The sequence below is a fragment of the Mustela lutreola genome, chromosome 2, assembly GCF_030435805.1.
Source record: "Mustela lutreola isolate mMusLut2 chromosome 2, mMusLut2.pri, whole genome shotgun sequence".
NCBI lineage: Eukaryota > Metazoa > Chordata > Mammalia > Carnivora > Mustelidae > Mustela > Mustela lutreola.
Window position 1 is genome coordinate 102,714,436 of NC_081291.1, and position 18,433 is coordinate 102,732,868.

Below are 18,433 nucleotides of genomic sequence, written 5' to 3' on the forward strand. Positions count from 1 at the left end.
CAGTATTCATTGTATTATTCTATATTCTCTCAATGAAAGCGTTTGAACACAGAATACTTAGGATTTTATTTATTAGCACTGCACATTTCTAAATTGTAGGGTTTTGTTTCCAGCTCCCTAAAGTGTCTACCTACTTCGTATCTACAGACTTGCTTTGGTAAGCCAGATGTTTGTCAGTGAGGTTCTTTGCCTCTCTAAATTAACCAAGTAAGTTATCCCTATCCAAAATGCTCATTGTTCTAAAAACATTCTGAAGCACATTTTATGTCATCATACGTTAAACCTCTCTTTCCTAGGGAAAATTATTTTGAAGCACAAAAGTAATTTAAACTTGTGAAATTGAAGTTAGCTTCCAAGTAAGTTTACAGTTTCAATAAAGACATTTCGAACGTTCTGCTAAACGTGGTTGCCTTTTTTTAGAGACTTCTTTTTTCCCTAAGATTTACTTGTTTATTTTAAAGAGAGTGAGAGAGTGTGTGTGTGCAAGCAAGGAGGACGACCAGAGGGGAAGGGAGAGAGAGTCCAAGCTGACTCCTCCCAACAGGGCACGGAGCCAGACCCAGGGCTCCATCTCAGGACCCTGAGATCATGACCTGAGAGGAAAGAAAGAGCTGGGAGCTTAATCAACTGTGCCACTCAGGTGCCCCTCTTTAGGGACTTCTTAAAAAGTTTTGAAATAATTTATTTCCCCCAAATTCATCTTTTTCTTTTTATCTGCTGGAGTTTTGACTCAATCTAACATAACACTGAATAACTCAGGTGCAGTTGGTTCACCTTTTGCTAGATTCCTCGTGCCCTCTTCAAGGATTGTCAGACAGTTTTAAAGAATCAGCATGTTCTTTCTTTTTTTTTTTTTTAAGATTTTATTTATTTATTTGACAGAGAGAGATCACAAGTAGGCAGAGAGGCAGGCAGAGAGAGAGGAGGAAGCAGGCTCCCTGCTGAGCAGAGAGCCTGATGCGGGACTCAATCCCAGGACCCTGAGATCATGACCTGAGCCGAAGGCAGCAGCTTAAGCCACTGAGCCACCCAGGCGCCCCAGCATGTTATTTCTGTTTCACTGTAGTCCTCTCCATTCTCATCCTCATTATATTTCCAAATTGAAGCAGGACAATCTTCTTGTTTTATACTTTGAAAATAAGATTTTATGGCAGGCCATGATTTTAACATGTTTTCTATGGCTAGCAACAATGATAGTCATCTTTTATATATACATATATATATGTATTTGTATTTATGTGTATATATGTATACATATATATGCACATATATATGTATGCATGTATAAAATGTGGTTTTATTTATTTACTGACTTATTTTTTTAAGTAATCTCTATACCCACCTTGGGGTTTGAACTCACAACCCAGCCAGGCAACCCCCATTGACAATCATCTTGTAGGCCCATGTTTCAGGTAGCTATCTCCTTCCATTTCTATAAAGTCAAAATTTAATTAAATGCTTCTGCACATTTTGAGGAAACTGAAATGACCAACTACTTCCATTATGGAAACCTCTGTTTCCCAGGTAAGAAAACCACACCTTTTTTCTTTCTTCTTCTTCTTTTTCTTTTTTTTTTTTCCCGGTAGTGTTGTGTATAAGGTGTTATGCAGATGAGATTGTTTCATTTTCTTTGGAAGTTTAGAGACTGAATAGAATTTGTCAAAATTAACATTTGTACTGAAAACAGATAAATGAGCCAAGTCCACTTTGTCTTTGGACAAAATAGAACACCATTTGTTTTGTGTGTGTATGGTTTCATTTAGAATTTTAATCAACATTAGGAAGCCAATTTGAAGCTCCCATTTTTCAGGTCAAATTGCCTTAGGAGCTAGAGGGGAGTTTTATTTTGTTTTGAATCAGGAAATGTAACCTTATTCAGTTCCATAGAGCAGTCAAAGGTACATACATGCATTCGCACTGGTTCATGGGATACCCCAAGTTGATTCCGCAGCTGCTATTTTCAGCTGCGCATTGGTGTCTTTGAGAAGCTAAAAACTTTTGGCTGATTCTGGAGTCCTTGTCTCTCTTATCCCAGATTTGGAAGATGCGGTCTCCATATGCGCTGTCACAGCCTCTTCTCCAGAAGAGCCAATCCGAAATTCTTCTCTGCGTAGTGCGCAGTATGCCCTATTTCTGTTTGTTCTCTCCCTAATCCAGTTATACTGTCTTCCACTGGTCATCAACATTACAGAGTTGTTTAGCTTTCTTTTGCAGTGATGTCTGGGTCATGCTGCTCCTGCTTTAACCATAAAATATGGTCACTACATTGACAATGTTTAAAAAAATTCATCTTGTATGAGGCACACCAGTTAACCCACAGGCAAAGCCAAACATAGACTGCTGATGCTTCTGATTACAGTGCACTTAAACTGCACCCTTAACTCAGATCCCTCAGAATGATTTAACAGTGGATGACGATTATCATAAACTGCAAACCATGGTTACCAGTATCAATGGCCAGGGGGAAAAAAACACCAGCAGACGTTAGAGAATCTATGCTTTATCTATTTGACACTCAAAGCAGGGTGGTTGCTTTCAGACCCTATTTTTTGGGCTGTTGTATGGATGGGTTTAGTACTTTCCCCCCAATCTTCCACACCCATCATGGATGAGGATTCTTTGGTGTGTCCTGCAAGGGTTTCCCAGGATGTGGGAATTTTTGGAACCAAAACCTGGAAAGACAGGTAAATCAGGACATTTGTCACTCTTCCCTACCTGTATTGAAGTCAAATGAATTCACGTCATCTAGCTGGTATCCCTGTTCCCTAACCTGATATGAGTGCTGGCAGATAACTTTCATCTGCCCCCTTTTCTGAAGAAGTATAGGCCTCACAGGAGCCAGCTTGCTAGAAGGCTCCTACTCCTACCTGCGGAGGAAGGACAGAGGAAGGCCAATAATTGACATCACTTCAAAAGACCAACTGCTGTTACAATGTTCAACTTAGTTTAACCGTGCAGTTTGTGCCCTAGTGATTTCCCTCGGAATTATACTGAAGATCATCTTCAACTGAAACCATACTCCTGTTAGCTTTCCCCCTGCCCTTTGCTGCCTTTAACCCCCTATTTCCGAAAGCAGTCCCCCAATAAGTCACTTGAGCAAGAATCCCCATCTTAGGCCCTGTCTAGACCTAGAACAAGATCCAAATCTATGGTTTTCCATGTTCTTAACCAGTTGTCTAAGACCATTTATTGAGACTGGTCCATTGTTTTCCCAGAAATCCATAGTTTTTACCTCTCTCATTCATATATCTACACACTCTCAGAGCTCTATTCTGAGAAAAGTATGTATGTAGTCACATGATACTTAGAAAGTGAGAAGAACTAGTGAGCAAAAATGTAAGCATCAAATAGCCAGTTTTGACTTGATATGGAAAACTTGAATAAGAAATCAACTGTATTCTGTATCATGCGAATTCTGACTTTTGAAATTTTTTTTTATTTGTTTGTCAGAGAGAGTGAGAGCACAAGCAGGGGGAGTGTCAGGCGAAAGGAGAAGCAGCATCCCCGCTGATCAAGGAGCCTGATTCAGAACTCGATCCCAGGACCCTGGGATCATGATCTGAGCCAAAGGCAGATGCTTAACTGACTGAGTCACTCAGGCTGAGTTCTGACTTTTAAATGGCACTTAGCTTCTAATTGGAAATATCTGCTGCAAAATTTTATAAATGTACCATAAAAATATTGACACCATCAAACCTGTAATGTGAAAAGTTATGTCATAAATATTACAGAATATATAATTTTAATAGTATATAATAGTATATATCTATAGTATATAATTTTTATAATATATAAACTTAAGAGATATATTTCTCAAATAAATATATTTATAAATTTATATGTATTTTATATATATTAAACTAATATCTATTAGAGAGAGATATATTTGAGATATATATGTATGTGGATATATATCCAAGTATTCCCAAGTTTCTACATGGACATAGGTCTGTTTTGGAGCTTTCTATTCTAGCCAGTTGGTCTGTTTGCCTATTCCTGCACCAATAACACATCATAATTACTATAGATGTATACAAGTCATGATATGTTATAGTCATCTCTGCCTGCCTCTCCATCTACTTGTGATTTCTCTGTCAAATAAATAAATAAAATCTTAAAAAAAAAATAAAGGACTTAAAAAAAAGAGATATGTTATAGTCAAATGCCCTTTACTTTGTTTTTCTTCTTTAAAATTAACTTGGCTCTTCTTGAGCCTTTAGATTTAAGATAAATTTGAAAATTTCTCCATCAATTTCTATGAAGAAAATGTATGGTTTTGATTGAAAATGTATTGATAAGATTTATTTTTGGAGAATACAAATCTTTATTATATTGAGTCTTCTTTTTGATGACAATATAGTATAGCTCTCTGTTTATTTAGGTCTTCTTTATTGCCTTTGAATAATATTTTGTAATTTTTTAATGGAAGTTTTATACATCTTTTGTTAAACTTATTTCTAGTCCCTCTATTTTTTTGATATTGCTATTGTAATGGTAAAAACGTCATTATCTTTATTCTCATGTATAAGAATGAAATTGACTTATTTAAAACTTCTATTTATAACCTTACAGAATGCTCTTATTCATCCTAATAATTTGTCTCCAGATTTCCTTGGATTTTCTATAAACAATCATATTTCCTGTGATTAATGACATTTTTATTTTACCACCACTACTTATGTTTTTCATTTGTTCTTCTTTACTGTGTTGAACATGTGTCCTAACTCATTGCGGAAGGTTAGTAGTGATAGAAGACATCTGTTGTCTCACTTCTGATTTTGTAGGGAATCATTCTAATGTTTTACCATGAAATATTATGCTTGCTCTAGGTTTTCAATATCCTTTTATGAATCGCTTATTAAATGACTTTTCTCTGAATATTGAAGAGAGCATACTCTTTAATACACTTATATGGTGAGTTACACTAGTAGATGTTCTTAAATAATCATTGTATTTCTGAAATAAACCCAACTTGACCATGATTTACTTATTTATACAGAACTGAATTATATTTATTAACAGTTTGAGATTTGAGCTTTATGCATCTATTTACATAAATGAATCAGTCTGTATTTTTCTTATAGACACTGGTTGTCCATTTTTGCTATCAAGTTTAAACTAGCCTTGAAAAATTCATTGGGGAATGTTCTCTCTGATTTATTAAAATTTTCCATGAAGATTTAAGATTTTATATGAAATTGGAATTATCTTTTCTTTGAAGATTTGGTAGAAGTCACTAGCAAAATCATCTTAGCCTGTTGTATTTGTTTACTTGGTAGGTAAAACTTTAATTGTCAATTCAACTTAATTTTTTAAAGATTTTATTTATTTATTTTACACAGAGAGAGAGATCACAAATAAGCAGAGAGGCAGGCAGAGAGAGAGGGGGAAGCAGGCTCCCTGCTGAGCAGAGAGCCCAGTGCGGAACTCGATTCCAGGACCCTGAGATCATGACCTGAGCCGAAGACAGAGGCTTAACCCACTGAGCCACCCAGGTGCCCTGATTCAACTTATTTAATAGACATTAGAAAATTCAGGATTTCTAGTTCCTCAGTCAATTGTGGCAGTTTGTATTTTTTTTAACAAAATCTCTATTTTTTCTAAATTTTGAACTTATTAGCACGAAATTGTTTCTAGTATTATCTATTATCTTGTTACCTTTAGATCTCTAATGTATTTTAGTTACATCCTTTTTTATTCCTCAAATTCTTTATTTGACCTTTTGTTTTTTTTATCAATCTTACGAAAGATTTGTCTATTTTTAAGAATCTTTACAAAGAGACTGCTATTGACTTTTTTATTTCTCTCTGTTGTATGTTTTTGTGTCTATTTCATTATTTTCTGTTTTTAACCCTTCAAGTTTACTCTGACTTTCTTAAGTTGGATGCTTAGCTAATAATTTCTACCTTTATTATTTCTTAATACAACTTTAAGTTTATAGATAATTTAAACACTATTTTAGCTTTATGTCACAAACTCACACACAGCCTTGTGACCAACTCAGCCTTCATGTCTAAGCTCCATCCCTGCAAACAGTCACCCTTTGGCCGTTCTTGATGCAGACTGTGGGATAATCCACCTCAAGAGGACAGACCCAAGAAAGAGACTCAATTTAGGCTGTGAAAATAGACTTGGAGCTGTTTAGGCAGGAAATTGGGGGGTTCCAGCTACCTAGTAGGTGGTTTAGAAGTGAAGTATGCAGGCTTCAAATGGATATATTCTCTTGATCCTATAGACTACTCACTTTGTAAAGATGAGAAAACCTGGAGGAAGGCCAGAGTGGGGCCCTCTCAAACTAGAGGTTCAGGTCTCTCTTGTCCATATCCAAAGACAGTACTATATAAGACAGGAAGCAAGCTTTTTTCAAGAGGAAGAATGCTGCCACAGAAATCAAATAAGAAAAGGAAATAAAAGTTATCCAAATTGGTAAGGAAGAAGTAAAACTTCAACTATTCACAGATGATATGATACTATATATGGAAAACCCTAAAGACTCCACTAAAAAACTATTAGAACTGATAAATGAATTCAGTAAGGTTGCAGGATACAAACTAAATACACAGAAATTCACCAAATTTCTATACACTAATAATGAAGTATCAGAAAGAGAAATCAAGAAAATAATCCCATTTGCACTTGCATCAAAAAGAGTAAAATATTGGGGCACCTGGGTGGCTCAGTGGATTGAGCCTCTGCCTTTGGCCTCGGGTCATGGTCCCGGGGTCTTGGGATCGGGCCCCTCATCCGGTTCTCTGCTTAGCGGGGGCCTGCTAGCCCCTCTCCCTCTGCCTGCCTACTTGTGATCTCTCTCTCTGTCAAACAGATAAATAAAATCTTTTTTTAAAAAAGTAAAATACCTAGGAATAAATTAAACCTAGGAGGTGAGATACCTCCATTCTGAAAACTATAAAACACTGATGAAAGAAATTGAAGATGACGCAAACAAATGGAAAGATATTCCATGCTTATGGATAGGAAGAACAAATATTGTTAAAATGTTCATACTATCCAAAGCAACCTATACATTTAATGCAATCCTTATCAAAGTACCAACAGCATTTTTCACAGAACTGGAACAAATAGCCCTAAAATTTGTATGAAACAACAAAAGACCCTGAGTAGCCAAAGCAATCTTGGAAAAAAAGGGCAAAACTGGAAGTATCACAATCCCAGATTTTAAGATATACTACGAAGCTATAGTAATCAAACCAATATAGTACTGGCACAAGAATAGACACATTGATCGACGGAAGAGAGTAGAGAGCCCAGAAATAAGCCCACAATTATAAGGTCAATTAATCTTCCATAAAGGAGGCAAGAATATACAATGGGAAAAAGTCTCTTCAACAAATGGTGATGGGAAATACTGGACAGCAAAATGCAAACAAATAAAACTGGACTGCTTTCTTCTAGCATACACAAAAATAAACTCAAAATGGATTAAGGACCTAAATGTGAGACCTGAAACCTTAAAAATCCTAGAAGAAAGCATAGGCAGTAATTTCTTTGACATTTTTCTAGATATGTTTCCTCAGGTAAGGGAAACGAGGGCAAAAATAACCTATTGAGACTCCATCAACATTAGATGCTTCTGAGCAGCTAAGACGGTGGCATAGCAGGAGGACCCTATGCTCTTCTCATTCCTAGAGCACAACCAGATAACTATCAAATCATTTGGAATATCTGTAAAAATGACCTGAGTACTGACAGAACAAGTTGCACAACTAGAGGGAGAGAAGAGGCCACATCGAGGAAAGTATGAAGTGCAGGGACATGGTGTGGGAGAGAAACGAAATGCAAAGCTTCTGCATGGCAAAGGTAACAATCAACAAAACTTAAAGGCAACCTACAGAATGGGAGAAGATATTTGCAAATGACATATCTGATAACAACTCAGGATCTAAAATATATAAAGCTGCATATATATACAACTTAACATCCAATAAAGCAAATAATCCAATTTAAAAATGGGCAGAAGTCATGAATAGGCATTTTCCAAAAAAGACATACAGATGACCAACAAACACATGAAAAGATGCTCAACATCACTTCTCTGGGAAGTGCAAATCAATATCACAATCAGCTATCACTCGTTCCTGTTAGAGCGGCTAAAATCAAAAACACAAGAAACAATTTGTACACCTGAAAGTCATATTATATGGTATGTTAACTAACTGGAATTTAAGTAAAAACTTTAAAAATTTTTTAAAAAACACAAGAAACAACAACTGTTGGCAAAGACGTGGAGAAAATGTACCCTCATGCAACGCAAATTGGTACAGTCACTATGGAAAACCGTATGGAGAACAAAAAAAGATAATAGTATGAAGATTCCTCAAAAGATTAAATACATAATTGTCAAATGATCCAGTAATTCCACTATTGCCAAAGAATACAAAAACACTAATTTGAAAAGATATATGCATCCCTATGTTCATTGCAGCATTATTTACAATAGTCAAATTATGGAAGCAGCCCAGGTGTCCATTGATAGAGATGAATGGATAAAGAAGATGTGGTGTATATATATACACAATGGAATATTACTCAGCCCCCCAAAATAATGAAATCTTGCCATTTGCAACAACATGAATGGAGCTAGAGAGTATAATGCTAAGTGAAAGTCAGTAGGAGAAAGACAAATACCATATGATTTCACTTATATGTGGAATTTAAGAAACATAACAAAACAAAACAAAAAACCGATAGAAACCAAGAAACAGACTATATCACTATAGAGAATAAATATGGTTACCAGAGGAGAGGTAGGTGGGGTGGGAAAATAGATGAAGGGGATTTTTAAAAAATTAAAAAAAAAAAAAAGGAGGAAGAACACTGGTTACAGTAAGGTGAGGCAGAAGAAGTATTCTGTGCAAAGAGAAGAGGGTCAGGAAATTTGGGGAATATAGAGAAATATGGGTTTCAGAATAGGCAAGAGATACCTAGTGAGATTTGTTGGCCTCTATAGGACTTTGATGTAAAGTTTGGGCAAAGTCACAGAGGATTCAGCCTTTTATAAGTACTATTCTCTGCATCCCTCATTCACATAACTCTTATAAATACTTCAGGTCTCAGCTAGAGTTTCACTCTCTCTTCTTCCTCCCAACCCTTGATCAATTTATCCCCTCCCTCTTAAGTTTTTTCAAAGAATCTGTACTTTCTCTTTTGTTATATTCAATCACATAGCTGTCTTTCTGATGATTCAGGCTGAAAACTTTCTGAAGACATTTGTCTTGTCCTGCATCATATCCCCAGCATCCAGAAAGTGACTGAAACCCATCTAGTGATCAAGAAATATTTGATGAATTAATAAGTTGGCCTTGGGGCACCTGGGTGGCTCAGTTGGTTGAGCGTCTGACTTGATTCCAGCTCCAGGTCCTGGGACTGAGCCCCACGTCAGGCTCCATACTCAGCGAGGAATCTACTTGAGATTTTTTCCCTCTGCCTGCCCCCTCACACTCATCCTCTCTCTCTCTCCCTCTCTCTCTCAATAAATACATCTTAAAAAAATAAATAATTTGGCCTCATGATGCTTGAGTGGTATTGCCTGATATGGTCGAATCCAAATAGGGTATCAGTAGAATATCAGCCTTTTGCTGTCCTTCCACTTTGAATAATGTCATTTTACACAGAACTTTTCAAAGCTAGTTACTCAGACAAAGTTTGTGTATTTTAATATGTAAAATGCTATATAAGATTTTCTGGAAAATCTAAAATCACCCAAGTGTTACACTATCATTTAAAAAGGCTTGGATTATATACTAGAAATTCCCCTTCATCATATGCAAAACATTTTTGCTGTTACCTATAGTAAAACAGATGAAAGGACAATTTGAAGGAGAGCGAACAGACCTGAGAGTGTTTGGGTTGGGATCTACCCATCCCAATCCCAAGAGGTAAAGACAAAGATAAAAGAACCAGGATGCTAGTTTGTGCTGGGTCCCTTCAATAACCCAATTGGTCCACATGGACAACCCATCTGACCTATTCAGACCACTCTCTGACTCACTACTGGTCATTATTTGGAAAGTTCCTCCAAAGCAAGCACATGGCACTTGTTAAAATGATGTGGAATTTAGTCAACAGAGCTACCCCTTGAGAATCTTGCTCTAGGCTGCTGTGAAGACTGCATCCTTGGTCTTGAAGAGTAATCCCGTGGCTGTACATGATCCTGGCTGCAAGTCCACAAATACTGGGGCATAGCCTGAGTGTTACTAAAGATAACAAAGGTTTCAGGGCTGGAGACATTGTCAACCACACTGTCATGGTAGTCTGTGTCTCCAGGACTCAATGGTGGGGGAGTGATCTGTAACTGATGACCCTGACAGAAGGAGCCTGTGAGTACTTCAGCTTCAAATACGTATATCAGTTTGTCTGTGGCCGATGTTTCCTTGACCCGGTATGCTAGGTTTTTCAGGCTCTTGGTGAAGTATATACCAACTCCATATTTTTGGTCTGAAAAGAGAAAAAGAAGTTAAAAGATTATTAGGATCTGATGAATCGTATTGCCTATGTGGGTACTACTATGTAATCTCTCTCTAGTCCTCTAAGTAATCACCACCTCCTGGTCTCAAGTCCCTGTCTGAGGCAAAGACACCTAAAGTTGTGCTACTGAGGCAAATTATCATTGATATCATCAGCCTAATAACAGCTTACGTTTATATACCTACTTCCCTTTTTATTTCCTTTCCTCCCTATTTTTTTCTTTACATTTACTTCGGATTTAACCGAATATTGTTGCAGGCTCACGAGCAGCACTGAACAACAAAAGTTCAATGTAAGCATATATGTAATTTTAAATTTTCTAGTAGCCACATAAAAAAAGTAAAAAGGAACAGGTAAAATTAATTTAGTAATTTTTATTTAATCTGTGTTATCCAATGTTACCATTTCAACTTGTAATCAATATAAAAAATTATTAAGGAGATATTTTACATTCTCTCCTTGGGTAGTGGTCTTTAGAATCAGTGTATATATTGCATTTAAAGTCCATCTCAATTCAGATTAACCACGTTTTAAGTGCTCAATAGCCACATGTGCCAATGGCTACCAGTTGAACAATTCAGCTCTCGGGCTTCTAGAATAACTAAGACATGATCCCTGTTCTCAAAAATTCACAAAGAGAAATCCCCACATGTAAACAGGTAAAGTACAGCACAGTTTTATGTAAAGAGAAAATATTTTGAGATAAAAATCAAAGATTTCTTTCCTGGAATTTTCGTCTTGCTCTTGGTTTCTCCACCCATTGAGTTCTTGCTACTCATTATATTGGGGCAAAAAAGATAAAGCTTATAACAAAGTCAACTGAATACACACACACACACACACATTCAATTATATAATTTTTTTAAAAGATTTTATTTATTTATTTGAGAGAGAGATAGTAAGAGAGAGCATGAGCGAGGAGAAGGTCTGAGAGCGAAGCAGACTCCCCATGGAGCTGGGAGCCCGATGAGGGACTCAATCTCGGGACTCCGGGATCATGACCTGAGCCGAAGGCAGTCGTCCAACCAACTGAGCCACCCAGGTGTCCCTCAATTATATAATTTTTAAAAAACTTTATTTTAGATAGTACAAGCAGAAGGAGGAGCAGAGGAAGAGGGAGAGAGAGGCAGAGAAGGAGACTCCCTGCTGAGCACAGAACCCAGGATCATGGCGGGGGAGGGCTTGATCCCAGGATCCTAAGCTTGTCAGATGAGCCAAAACCAAGAGTCAGAGACTCAACTGACTGAGCCACCCAGGCACCCCAGATATCATATATAATTATTGGGTTTTTTTTAAGATTTTATTTATTTATTTGACAGACAGAGATCACAAGTAGGCAGAAAAGCAGACAGAGAGAGAGAGGGAAGTAGGCTCCCCGCTGAGCAGAGAGCCCGATGTGGGGCTCGATCCCAAGACCCTCGATCCCAGGATCATGACCTGAGCTGAAGGCAGAGGCTTTAACCCACTGAGCCACCCAGGCGCCCCTATAATTATTTTTAATCAAAGCATAGATTATGGTCTTGAAAGGCTTTCTGGGAGAGGAAAAGGGTTTTCTGAACCAGAAGTCTAAAAAACTAAAGGATTCAGAGCGTGGAGTTTATGCCATATGTAACAGGAGAGAAGGATAAAAGATATTCTTAGAATAGTTTTCTCACTTCAAAATAAGTAAAAGTTCTTCCTTTCACCTGGTGTAAAGATAAGAATCACCTGGTGTAAAGATAAGAATCACCTGTTGGGGACGCTGAGAAGGGACTCACTTCACTGCCCCACTCCCTCAAGAGAGCCTGAGGAGTCAAGATAGGGAAGAACTACAAGAATCTCAGAAAAACAGGGAGTAGGGGACTTCCAGAGTAGAAGGAACCATTGCCTGCCTCTACTGGGTGCAGCCCCCTCAGCTAGCCAGGCTGCTAAATGGAAAGCAGCGATGGCCAGAGAAGATGTCCACAACAGGTGAGGACTGCCACACAAGACCTTGCATTTCAGCTTGGAGGATGTGCACACTCAAACATTTCCCGCTTTGCAGGAGGGGCACAGACAATGGCCTAGAAAGGAACTCCCTTGGTATGAAAACCGGAGTGCCCTGTGAAGACACTGAGAACAAAGGGCATCATAAATTTAAGCATAGGAGGGCGCTAATGACCAAACCCCAGGGTGGTTTTTCTAGCAGAGGACATCAGAAGACAGAGAACAGACAGATGGAGAACCAGACCATTCTCTCCACAATGCCTGTCCCACCCTCTAAAACACTCTTAGAAGAGAAGAAGGAGGAAAAAAAAAAAAAAAAAACATGCAGGAACTGAGTTTAAACCCCCAAAGGACTGAGAAAACTGAAAATGACTGAGTTCATCTCGAACAGTCAAGATGGGATTTTTCCACATCTGTGGACATGGGGGCAGGAAAGGTAGGTAAAATTCCATTTTAGAGCTAATAAGGAAGGTAGGCTCCATAGCTGAGTTGTGTGGAACTATAGATTTTTGTACCCGTTGGAGTTACAGATGCGGTAACATGGGAATGTAGGACATGTGGGAGCACAGAGCAGAGAGCACTCCCTGGGTGCAGGCGTGAGGGAACGTGTCAACCAGGAGATGCCATTTCAGCTGTGTCTGGAAAAAGGAATAGGACTTTGCAGGGCTAAAAATGGGTGAGGGGGGAAGGCATTCCACATGCAAAGGCATAGAGGCATGAAATATCAAGCACATTTAGGAAACTCCAAGCAGTTCCTGGCTGACGTGTGGATGAACACAGTGAGTGATGAGGGGGGAAATGATGGGGGAGCAGGGGAGCCTAGGTCCTTACATGCTCTGCCAGTGGGGTTGGAGTTTTACCGCGCAGGCAGCTAGGTAGGTAGATATTAAACAGGCATGTATGTTTTTAGCATGACAATTTCTGGAAGCAGAGAAAAGGATAGGTTGGATAGGGTTGTGGTTTTTTTTTTTTTTTTTTTAAGATTTTATTTATTTATTTGACAGAGAGAGATTACAAGTAGGCAGAGAGAGAGGAGGAAGCAGGCTCCCTGCTGAGCAGAGAGCCCGATGCGGGACTCGATTCCAGGACCCTGAGATCATGACCTGAGCCAAAGGCAGCGGCTTAACCCACTGAGCCACCCAGGTGCCCAAGGGTTGTGGTTTTGAGGCAAGAAAGGACCTGGTCATCGTCTGGGCCCAGGGGAAGAAGAACAAAGGCAACAGGAATAGAGAGGTGAGGCTGGGCTGAGAATGTTTCAAGAGGAAACCAGCAGGGCTGTGTGACTGCCTGAACCTAGAGTAAGAGGAAGGAGGAATGGAAGAAGATAACGTTTCCAGCTAGGAGACCTCATATATAGATGGTGATGGTATAAGCCAGGATAGGGGGTATGGGGGGGGTAAGGAAAAAGCACCTATTTCTTAGGGAAAAGTATGGCCAAGAAAAAGTTCAGTCCAAGGTGATTATGGAACATCTAGGCAGAAATATTCCAAAGACAGTTGGAGATATGGACTTGCAGGTCAGGAGAGAAGAAGGGGCTTCGAGTTACAAATCTGTAAGTCATCAGAGGTAGGAGTTGAAGCTATAGGTATAGGTGCAATCACCCAGGGGGACATCATAGGGTTGGGAAAAATAAAAAGCTACCTTTAGAACTCCAGAAAACACCCAACAGATGGACTCACTAGATTATAAATTATAAGGGCAAGAACTCTGTGTTGTGTTTACTGTTGTATTCCTCCCACCGAGCACAGGGCCTGACTTACAGAATGTGCTCAAGAATGAATGTATGAACACAATAAAACACATTGCAAGCATGGAGGCTCCTTCTTGCTACATTTAGGCAAATCCTGCAAGCAAGAGATGTAATCAGAACTGGCTGGAATGTAAGCCAAGACAGAAAATGTAGAAGCCTACTTTGCCTATAGTTAGCCATCTAAGTTGACTGAGAATCCCATAACTGGGAAACTTGCAGTTATGGGAATAACTGCAGTTAAAAAAGAAATAAATAAATAAAGCCAAGAACCTTTGTACTCCAAATGAAAACTAGGTTAAAAAAGAAGAGTTGCAAAATAACTTCAGCGGTGATCAAATGTCTCCTGGGTTTCTCAAGCACCTTTGGTTACCCACGCTCACCAGACATGTTGGCTCAAGTCCCATTTTGGACAGTATCTCCCCAGTGAATCTATTATTTGAATCGCCTCAGGCAGTGGCTTTAAGCTAAGAGCTAGGAATGTGGACAGAGCACCGAGGCCAGTTGGTAAAAGACTAGAATCTTGAGGCTTAAAGACTAGATGGAGACAAGACCTTTGACTGGGCTTTGACCAGCAGTAAACAGGCTTCATGCGTGCTACGGTTTTAAAGGAACTATATTGCTGAAGAAACTGTAAGCCTGGCTGTCAGTAGCCTGAGAGCATTCTAGTCCCTGAGGCAATCCAGGGACCCCTGATAGGCCACGGGCCCCAATGGGTCCAGAAATGACCGAAGATGGCAATACATAGGGAAGATTCTTCCCAGAGTACAAAACCACGGTGTTAGTCCACTCCCGGAATACAGTCTTCACTATCCCTGTCCAGCGACATGGGATTAGTGGTATGGACCAGTGACTTTCCTTCTCCCCTATAGAAATGGGAGTGTTTTTGGTTTTGTTTTTAAAGCGCTTATTTATTTTTTGACAGAGCGAGAGAGTACAAGCAGGGGGAGTGGTAGGCAGAAGGGGAGGAAGAAGCATGTGAAGCTCTCTCCCAGGACTCTGGGATCATGACCTGAGCAGAAGGTAGACACAACCCTCTGAGCCACACAGGCATCCCTAGAAATGGGAGTTTTTTTATTGCAGTTTTCCTGCTCTTCCTATCATTATATAATGATTGGGTTAGGGCAATTACCTTGCTTTTAAGCTTTAAAAGAGGACTTTCTGGACTCGAGGCTGATGAGATAGGATGAGACTTTGGGGCTGTCTTCCTTGGGAGGTGATGTGTGTGCCTTTTAGGAAGAAAGATGTGTGCAAATGTCAGGCAATTTGCAGCATCTGCCACAGGACTGAAAAAAAGGCACTACTGGATTTTTGATAAATAGGAGGACAGTGATGGTCTTAGTAAGAGTAGATTATGTAGGGGTGGGAGAGGGGGAGTGCAGAGAAGCAGCCAGTTATGACGGGTTTGGGAGCAAACCGAAGTTGTGAATTTTTAAGACTTTAACCAATATCACTCTTCTGGCTAAAGACTTCTTTTCTTGGTAGGGATCCATTTAAAATTTTTTTACCCCCAGGAACTTCCTATGTTCAGTTTTTACTCCAGGTATTTTTTATGTTCTCTCTGGGGGCAAAGAGATGATTTCCAGACCCGTTGCTTTCTAGAAATCAAGACCTGGAGTTGGCTTTACAGCAAGGATCAAGCTACATATTTTGAAAGGTAAAAATCAAGAACAGAATCAATGGATCAGGCAAAATCAAGCTGTATGGCTACTATCCTCTATGATTATTACTAAACTTCTTTGCCTCCTTTGGAGACATTCAGAGGGGACAATACAGCAATTAAGTATGCAGTATTGTTGTACAACGGAAAAGAGATGTGGAAGCTACACACAGTAGAACTCCCATAGCTGAAAAGGATCTTAAAGGATTGTTTACTTCACCTGCCAGATGCTATCTAATTCATTCACTAGCAGGCTACAGGAAATGAAGAAGATGGAAGAGAAAAGAGCAACTTTATTAAGCTCAGGAAAATGCCCTTTTAATTAAGGGATGAGGTTTGGTAGTGTCAATAATTATTTTGTGGAGCTAAGAAAAAAAAAAACAGCTTCAGCAGATAAACACATTAAAAAAAACAAACAAACAACAGCTTCGGCAGATAAAACACATAACCACAGAAAAGAGAAAAACAGTGAAATGTACATCTTACCGCAAAAGCTTTCATCAGCATTAAACCCATCAGCAACAAAACAAGAAGAACAAACAAAAAATATGACCCTTTCCAAATGACTCAATCACTATATCCCAGTTGCAAGGGTTCCCCTCACCAAAGCAACAAATACCACAAATGGTGAGTCATCTGCTGGGGTCTGCTCACCACTCCCCACATACAGAGACCCCGAAGATGAGGAGCTGACACCTACCGCAGGGCGCCGAGTACATTCTTTGAAAGCCAACTCTGCTTACGGCTTCGCAGAACTGGTAAGGAATTTGCTGAAACAGCCTGTGGCTCACAGGCTTCCCCTGTGTTCTCTCTCCCATCATTTTCTTCTTTTTTTGGAAGACAGCCATGAGAACCTCATTGTCTATTTTCTCCACCTATGACCCAAGATATGAAAAACTGAAAAAAAACTGGGAAAAAAAGTGAGAAGCGCGATGTATGTTGCTTGATAGTCTGCTTCAAAGAGAAAGGCTGTGTGTATTCTAGGCATGCAACTTGCTTTTCATATAAAGTGTTTTAAGAGTCCTCCTGGCTCCCACCCCTCTCCTACTTTGACTTCTGGCTCTTCAAAATTCCCTGTCCCTTCTTTGATAAATCCATGTAATAAAAATTCACTGAGTGAATCCCTACCTAATGAAAGGGTTAACTGTGTAGACAGTCTTTGCCTTCTTAAAAGCACATGGTTTAACAAGAGGTAAAAAATAGGTGAACAATTATAATACAGTATAATAAATGCTATTCTATTTTTTTTTTCATACTGCTTCGAGATAGGCAGACAAGTTTGCCCTGAGGCTTGATGGGTGCTTTAAAGCTTTCATCATTCCTACCTCCTGATTCCAACTATACACTTTGTGTCTGCCCACCCCTGCCCTACTTTCAGTCTTAATCCTCCGGGTCCAGGTCAATGAGCAGCTGGCTTAGAGTCCTCAGCAGCTGAATTTTTCTCTCAGTTACAGAAACAAATAATAGCAAGACGAGTAGAATCCTTCCCTCAATTACGTATACCTTTATAACCTGCAAACCACAGCTCTCAAACTGTTTCTTCTGAGCCTGAATTTCCTCCGTTGAAAGATTTAGGCATTTCAGAAACGTATTCTTTTTCATTTCATCCTGGTTTGGGGGTTGCCAATTAGTCCACTGCCCTAAAAATGAATAACATAAAACTTTGTTTCAGTGCTCTGTGAGAGGAAAAAGACTTGTAAAGAAATTTAATAAAACAAATTAAAGAAATTTAAAGAAACGGATTAGCCAGTTTAAATTGTATGCCTTATATGTTTAGGACATGAAAGGAGAATACAGTATAACAAGAAGGCATGGGATAGAAGAGGGGGTTAATAAATTTGTCCTCACGTGATTTAGATCACGAGCCTGAGGGGGTGAGAGAAAAAAGAGCATTAGTATATATTTCCCCCATCGATGTTGTAAGATAATGTATAAGTATGTTGCTAATAGGAAATGCTTATATTTCTGGCCAGGATGCTCATCAACAAAAATACACAGACAGAGTAAAACATTAAGGAATGATGAAAAATAGTATCACATTTATATAAAACGTAAAGATTTTCAAAAAGATTTCATATCTCAACTTCATTTGACTATTACAACACTGCCACTGAAATAACTAACACACACCTTGACAAAAAACAAAATTAAAACTCGGAGAAGGGGCGCCTGGGTGGCTCAGTGGGTTAAAGCCTCTGCCTTCCGCTTAGGTCATGATCCCAGGGTCCTGGGATTGAGCCCTGCATCGGGCTCTCTGCTCAGTAGGGAGCCTGCTTCCTCCTCTCTCTCTGCCTGCCTCTCTGCCTACTTGTGATCTCTGTCTGTCAAATAAATAAATAAAATCTTTAAAAAAAAAAAACTCAGAGAAGTTAAGTGACTTGGCTGATATCACACAGCTAATATAAACCTGGCTTTCACCAGTGCTCTCTGCAAGTGGAAAGGCAGAATATTTGGTACATACATCACTCACATGCACCCAACCACAAAAAGCAAACTTTGGAGATTAAGAGTTTATGTTCTCTCTTTCCTCCCTTCCTTCCTTTCTTTCTTCTTCCTTAACTTTCCTACCTTCCTTT

At 39.1% G+C, this 18,433-nt stretch overlaps 1 protein-coding gene across 3 annotated transcripts in view; it reads right to left on the reverse strand.

Annotated features, from left to right (window-relative positions):
• Nucleotides 1-5,308: 5,308 nt before the first annotated feature.
• Nucleotides 5,309-18,433, reverse strand: part of PARP9 (poly(ADP-ribose) polymerase family member 9) — a 36,296-nt gene continuing 23,171 nt past the window's right edge. For all 3 annotated transcript variants that reach the window (XM_059162823.1, XM_059162825.1, XM_059162824.1), the window contains exons 9-11: nt 17,361-17,497; nt 16,558-16,732; nt 5,309-10,455 (exon numbers count right to left, since the gene is read on the reverse strand). In XM_059162823.1, the coding sequence (XP_059018806.1) occupies nt 10,076-10,455; nt 16,558-16,732; nt 17,361-17,497 (692 nt within the window). In that variant the 3' untranslated portion in view covers nt 5,309-10,075. The remainder of the gene's footprint in view (nt 10,456-16,557; nt 16,733-17,360; nt 17,498-18,433) is intronic.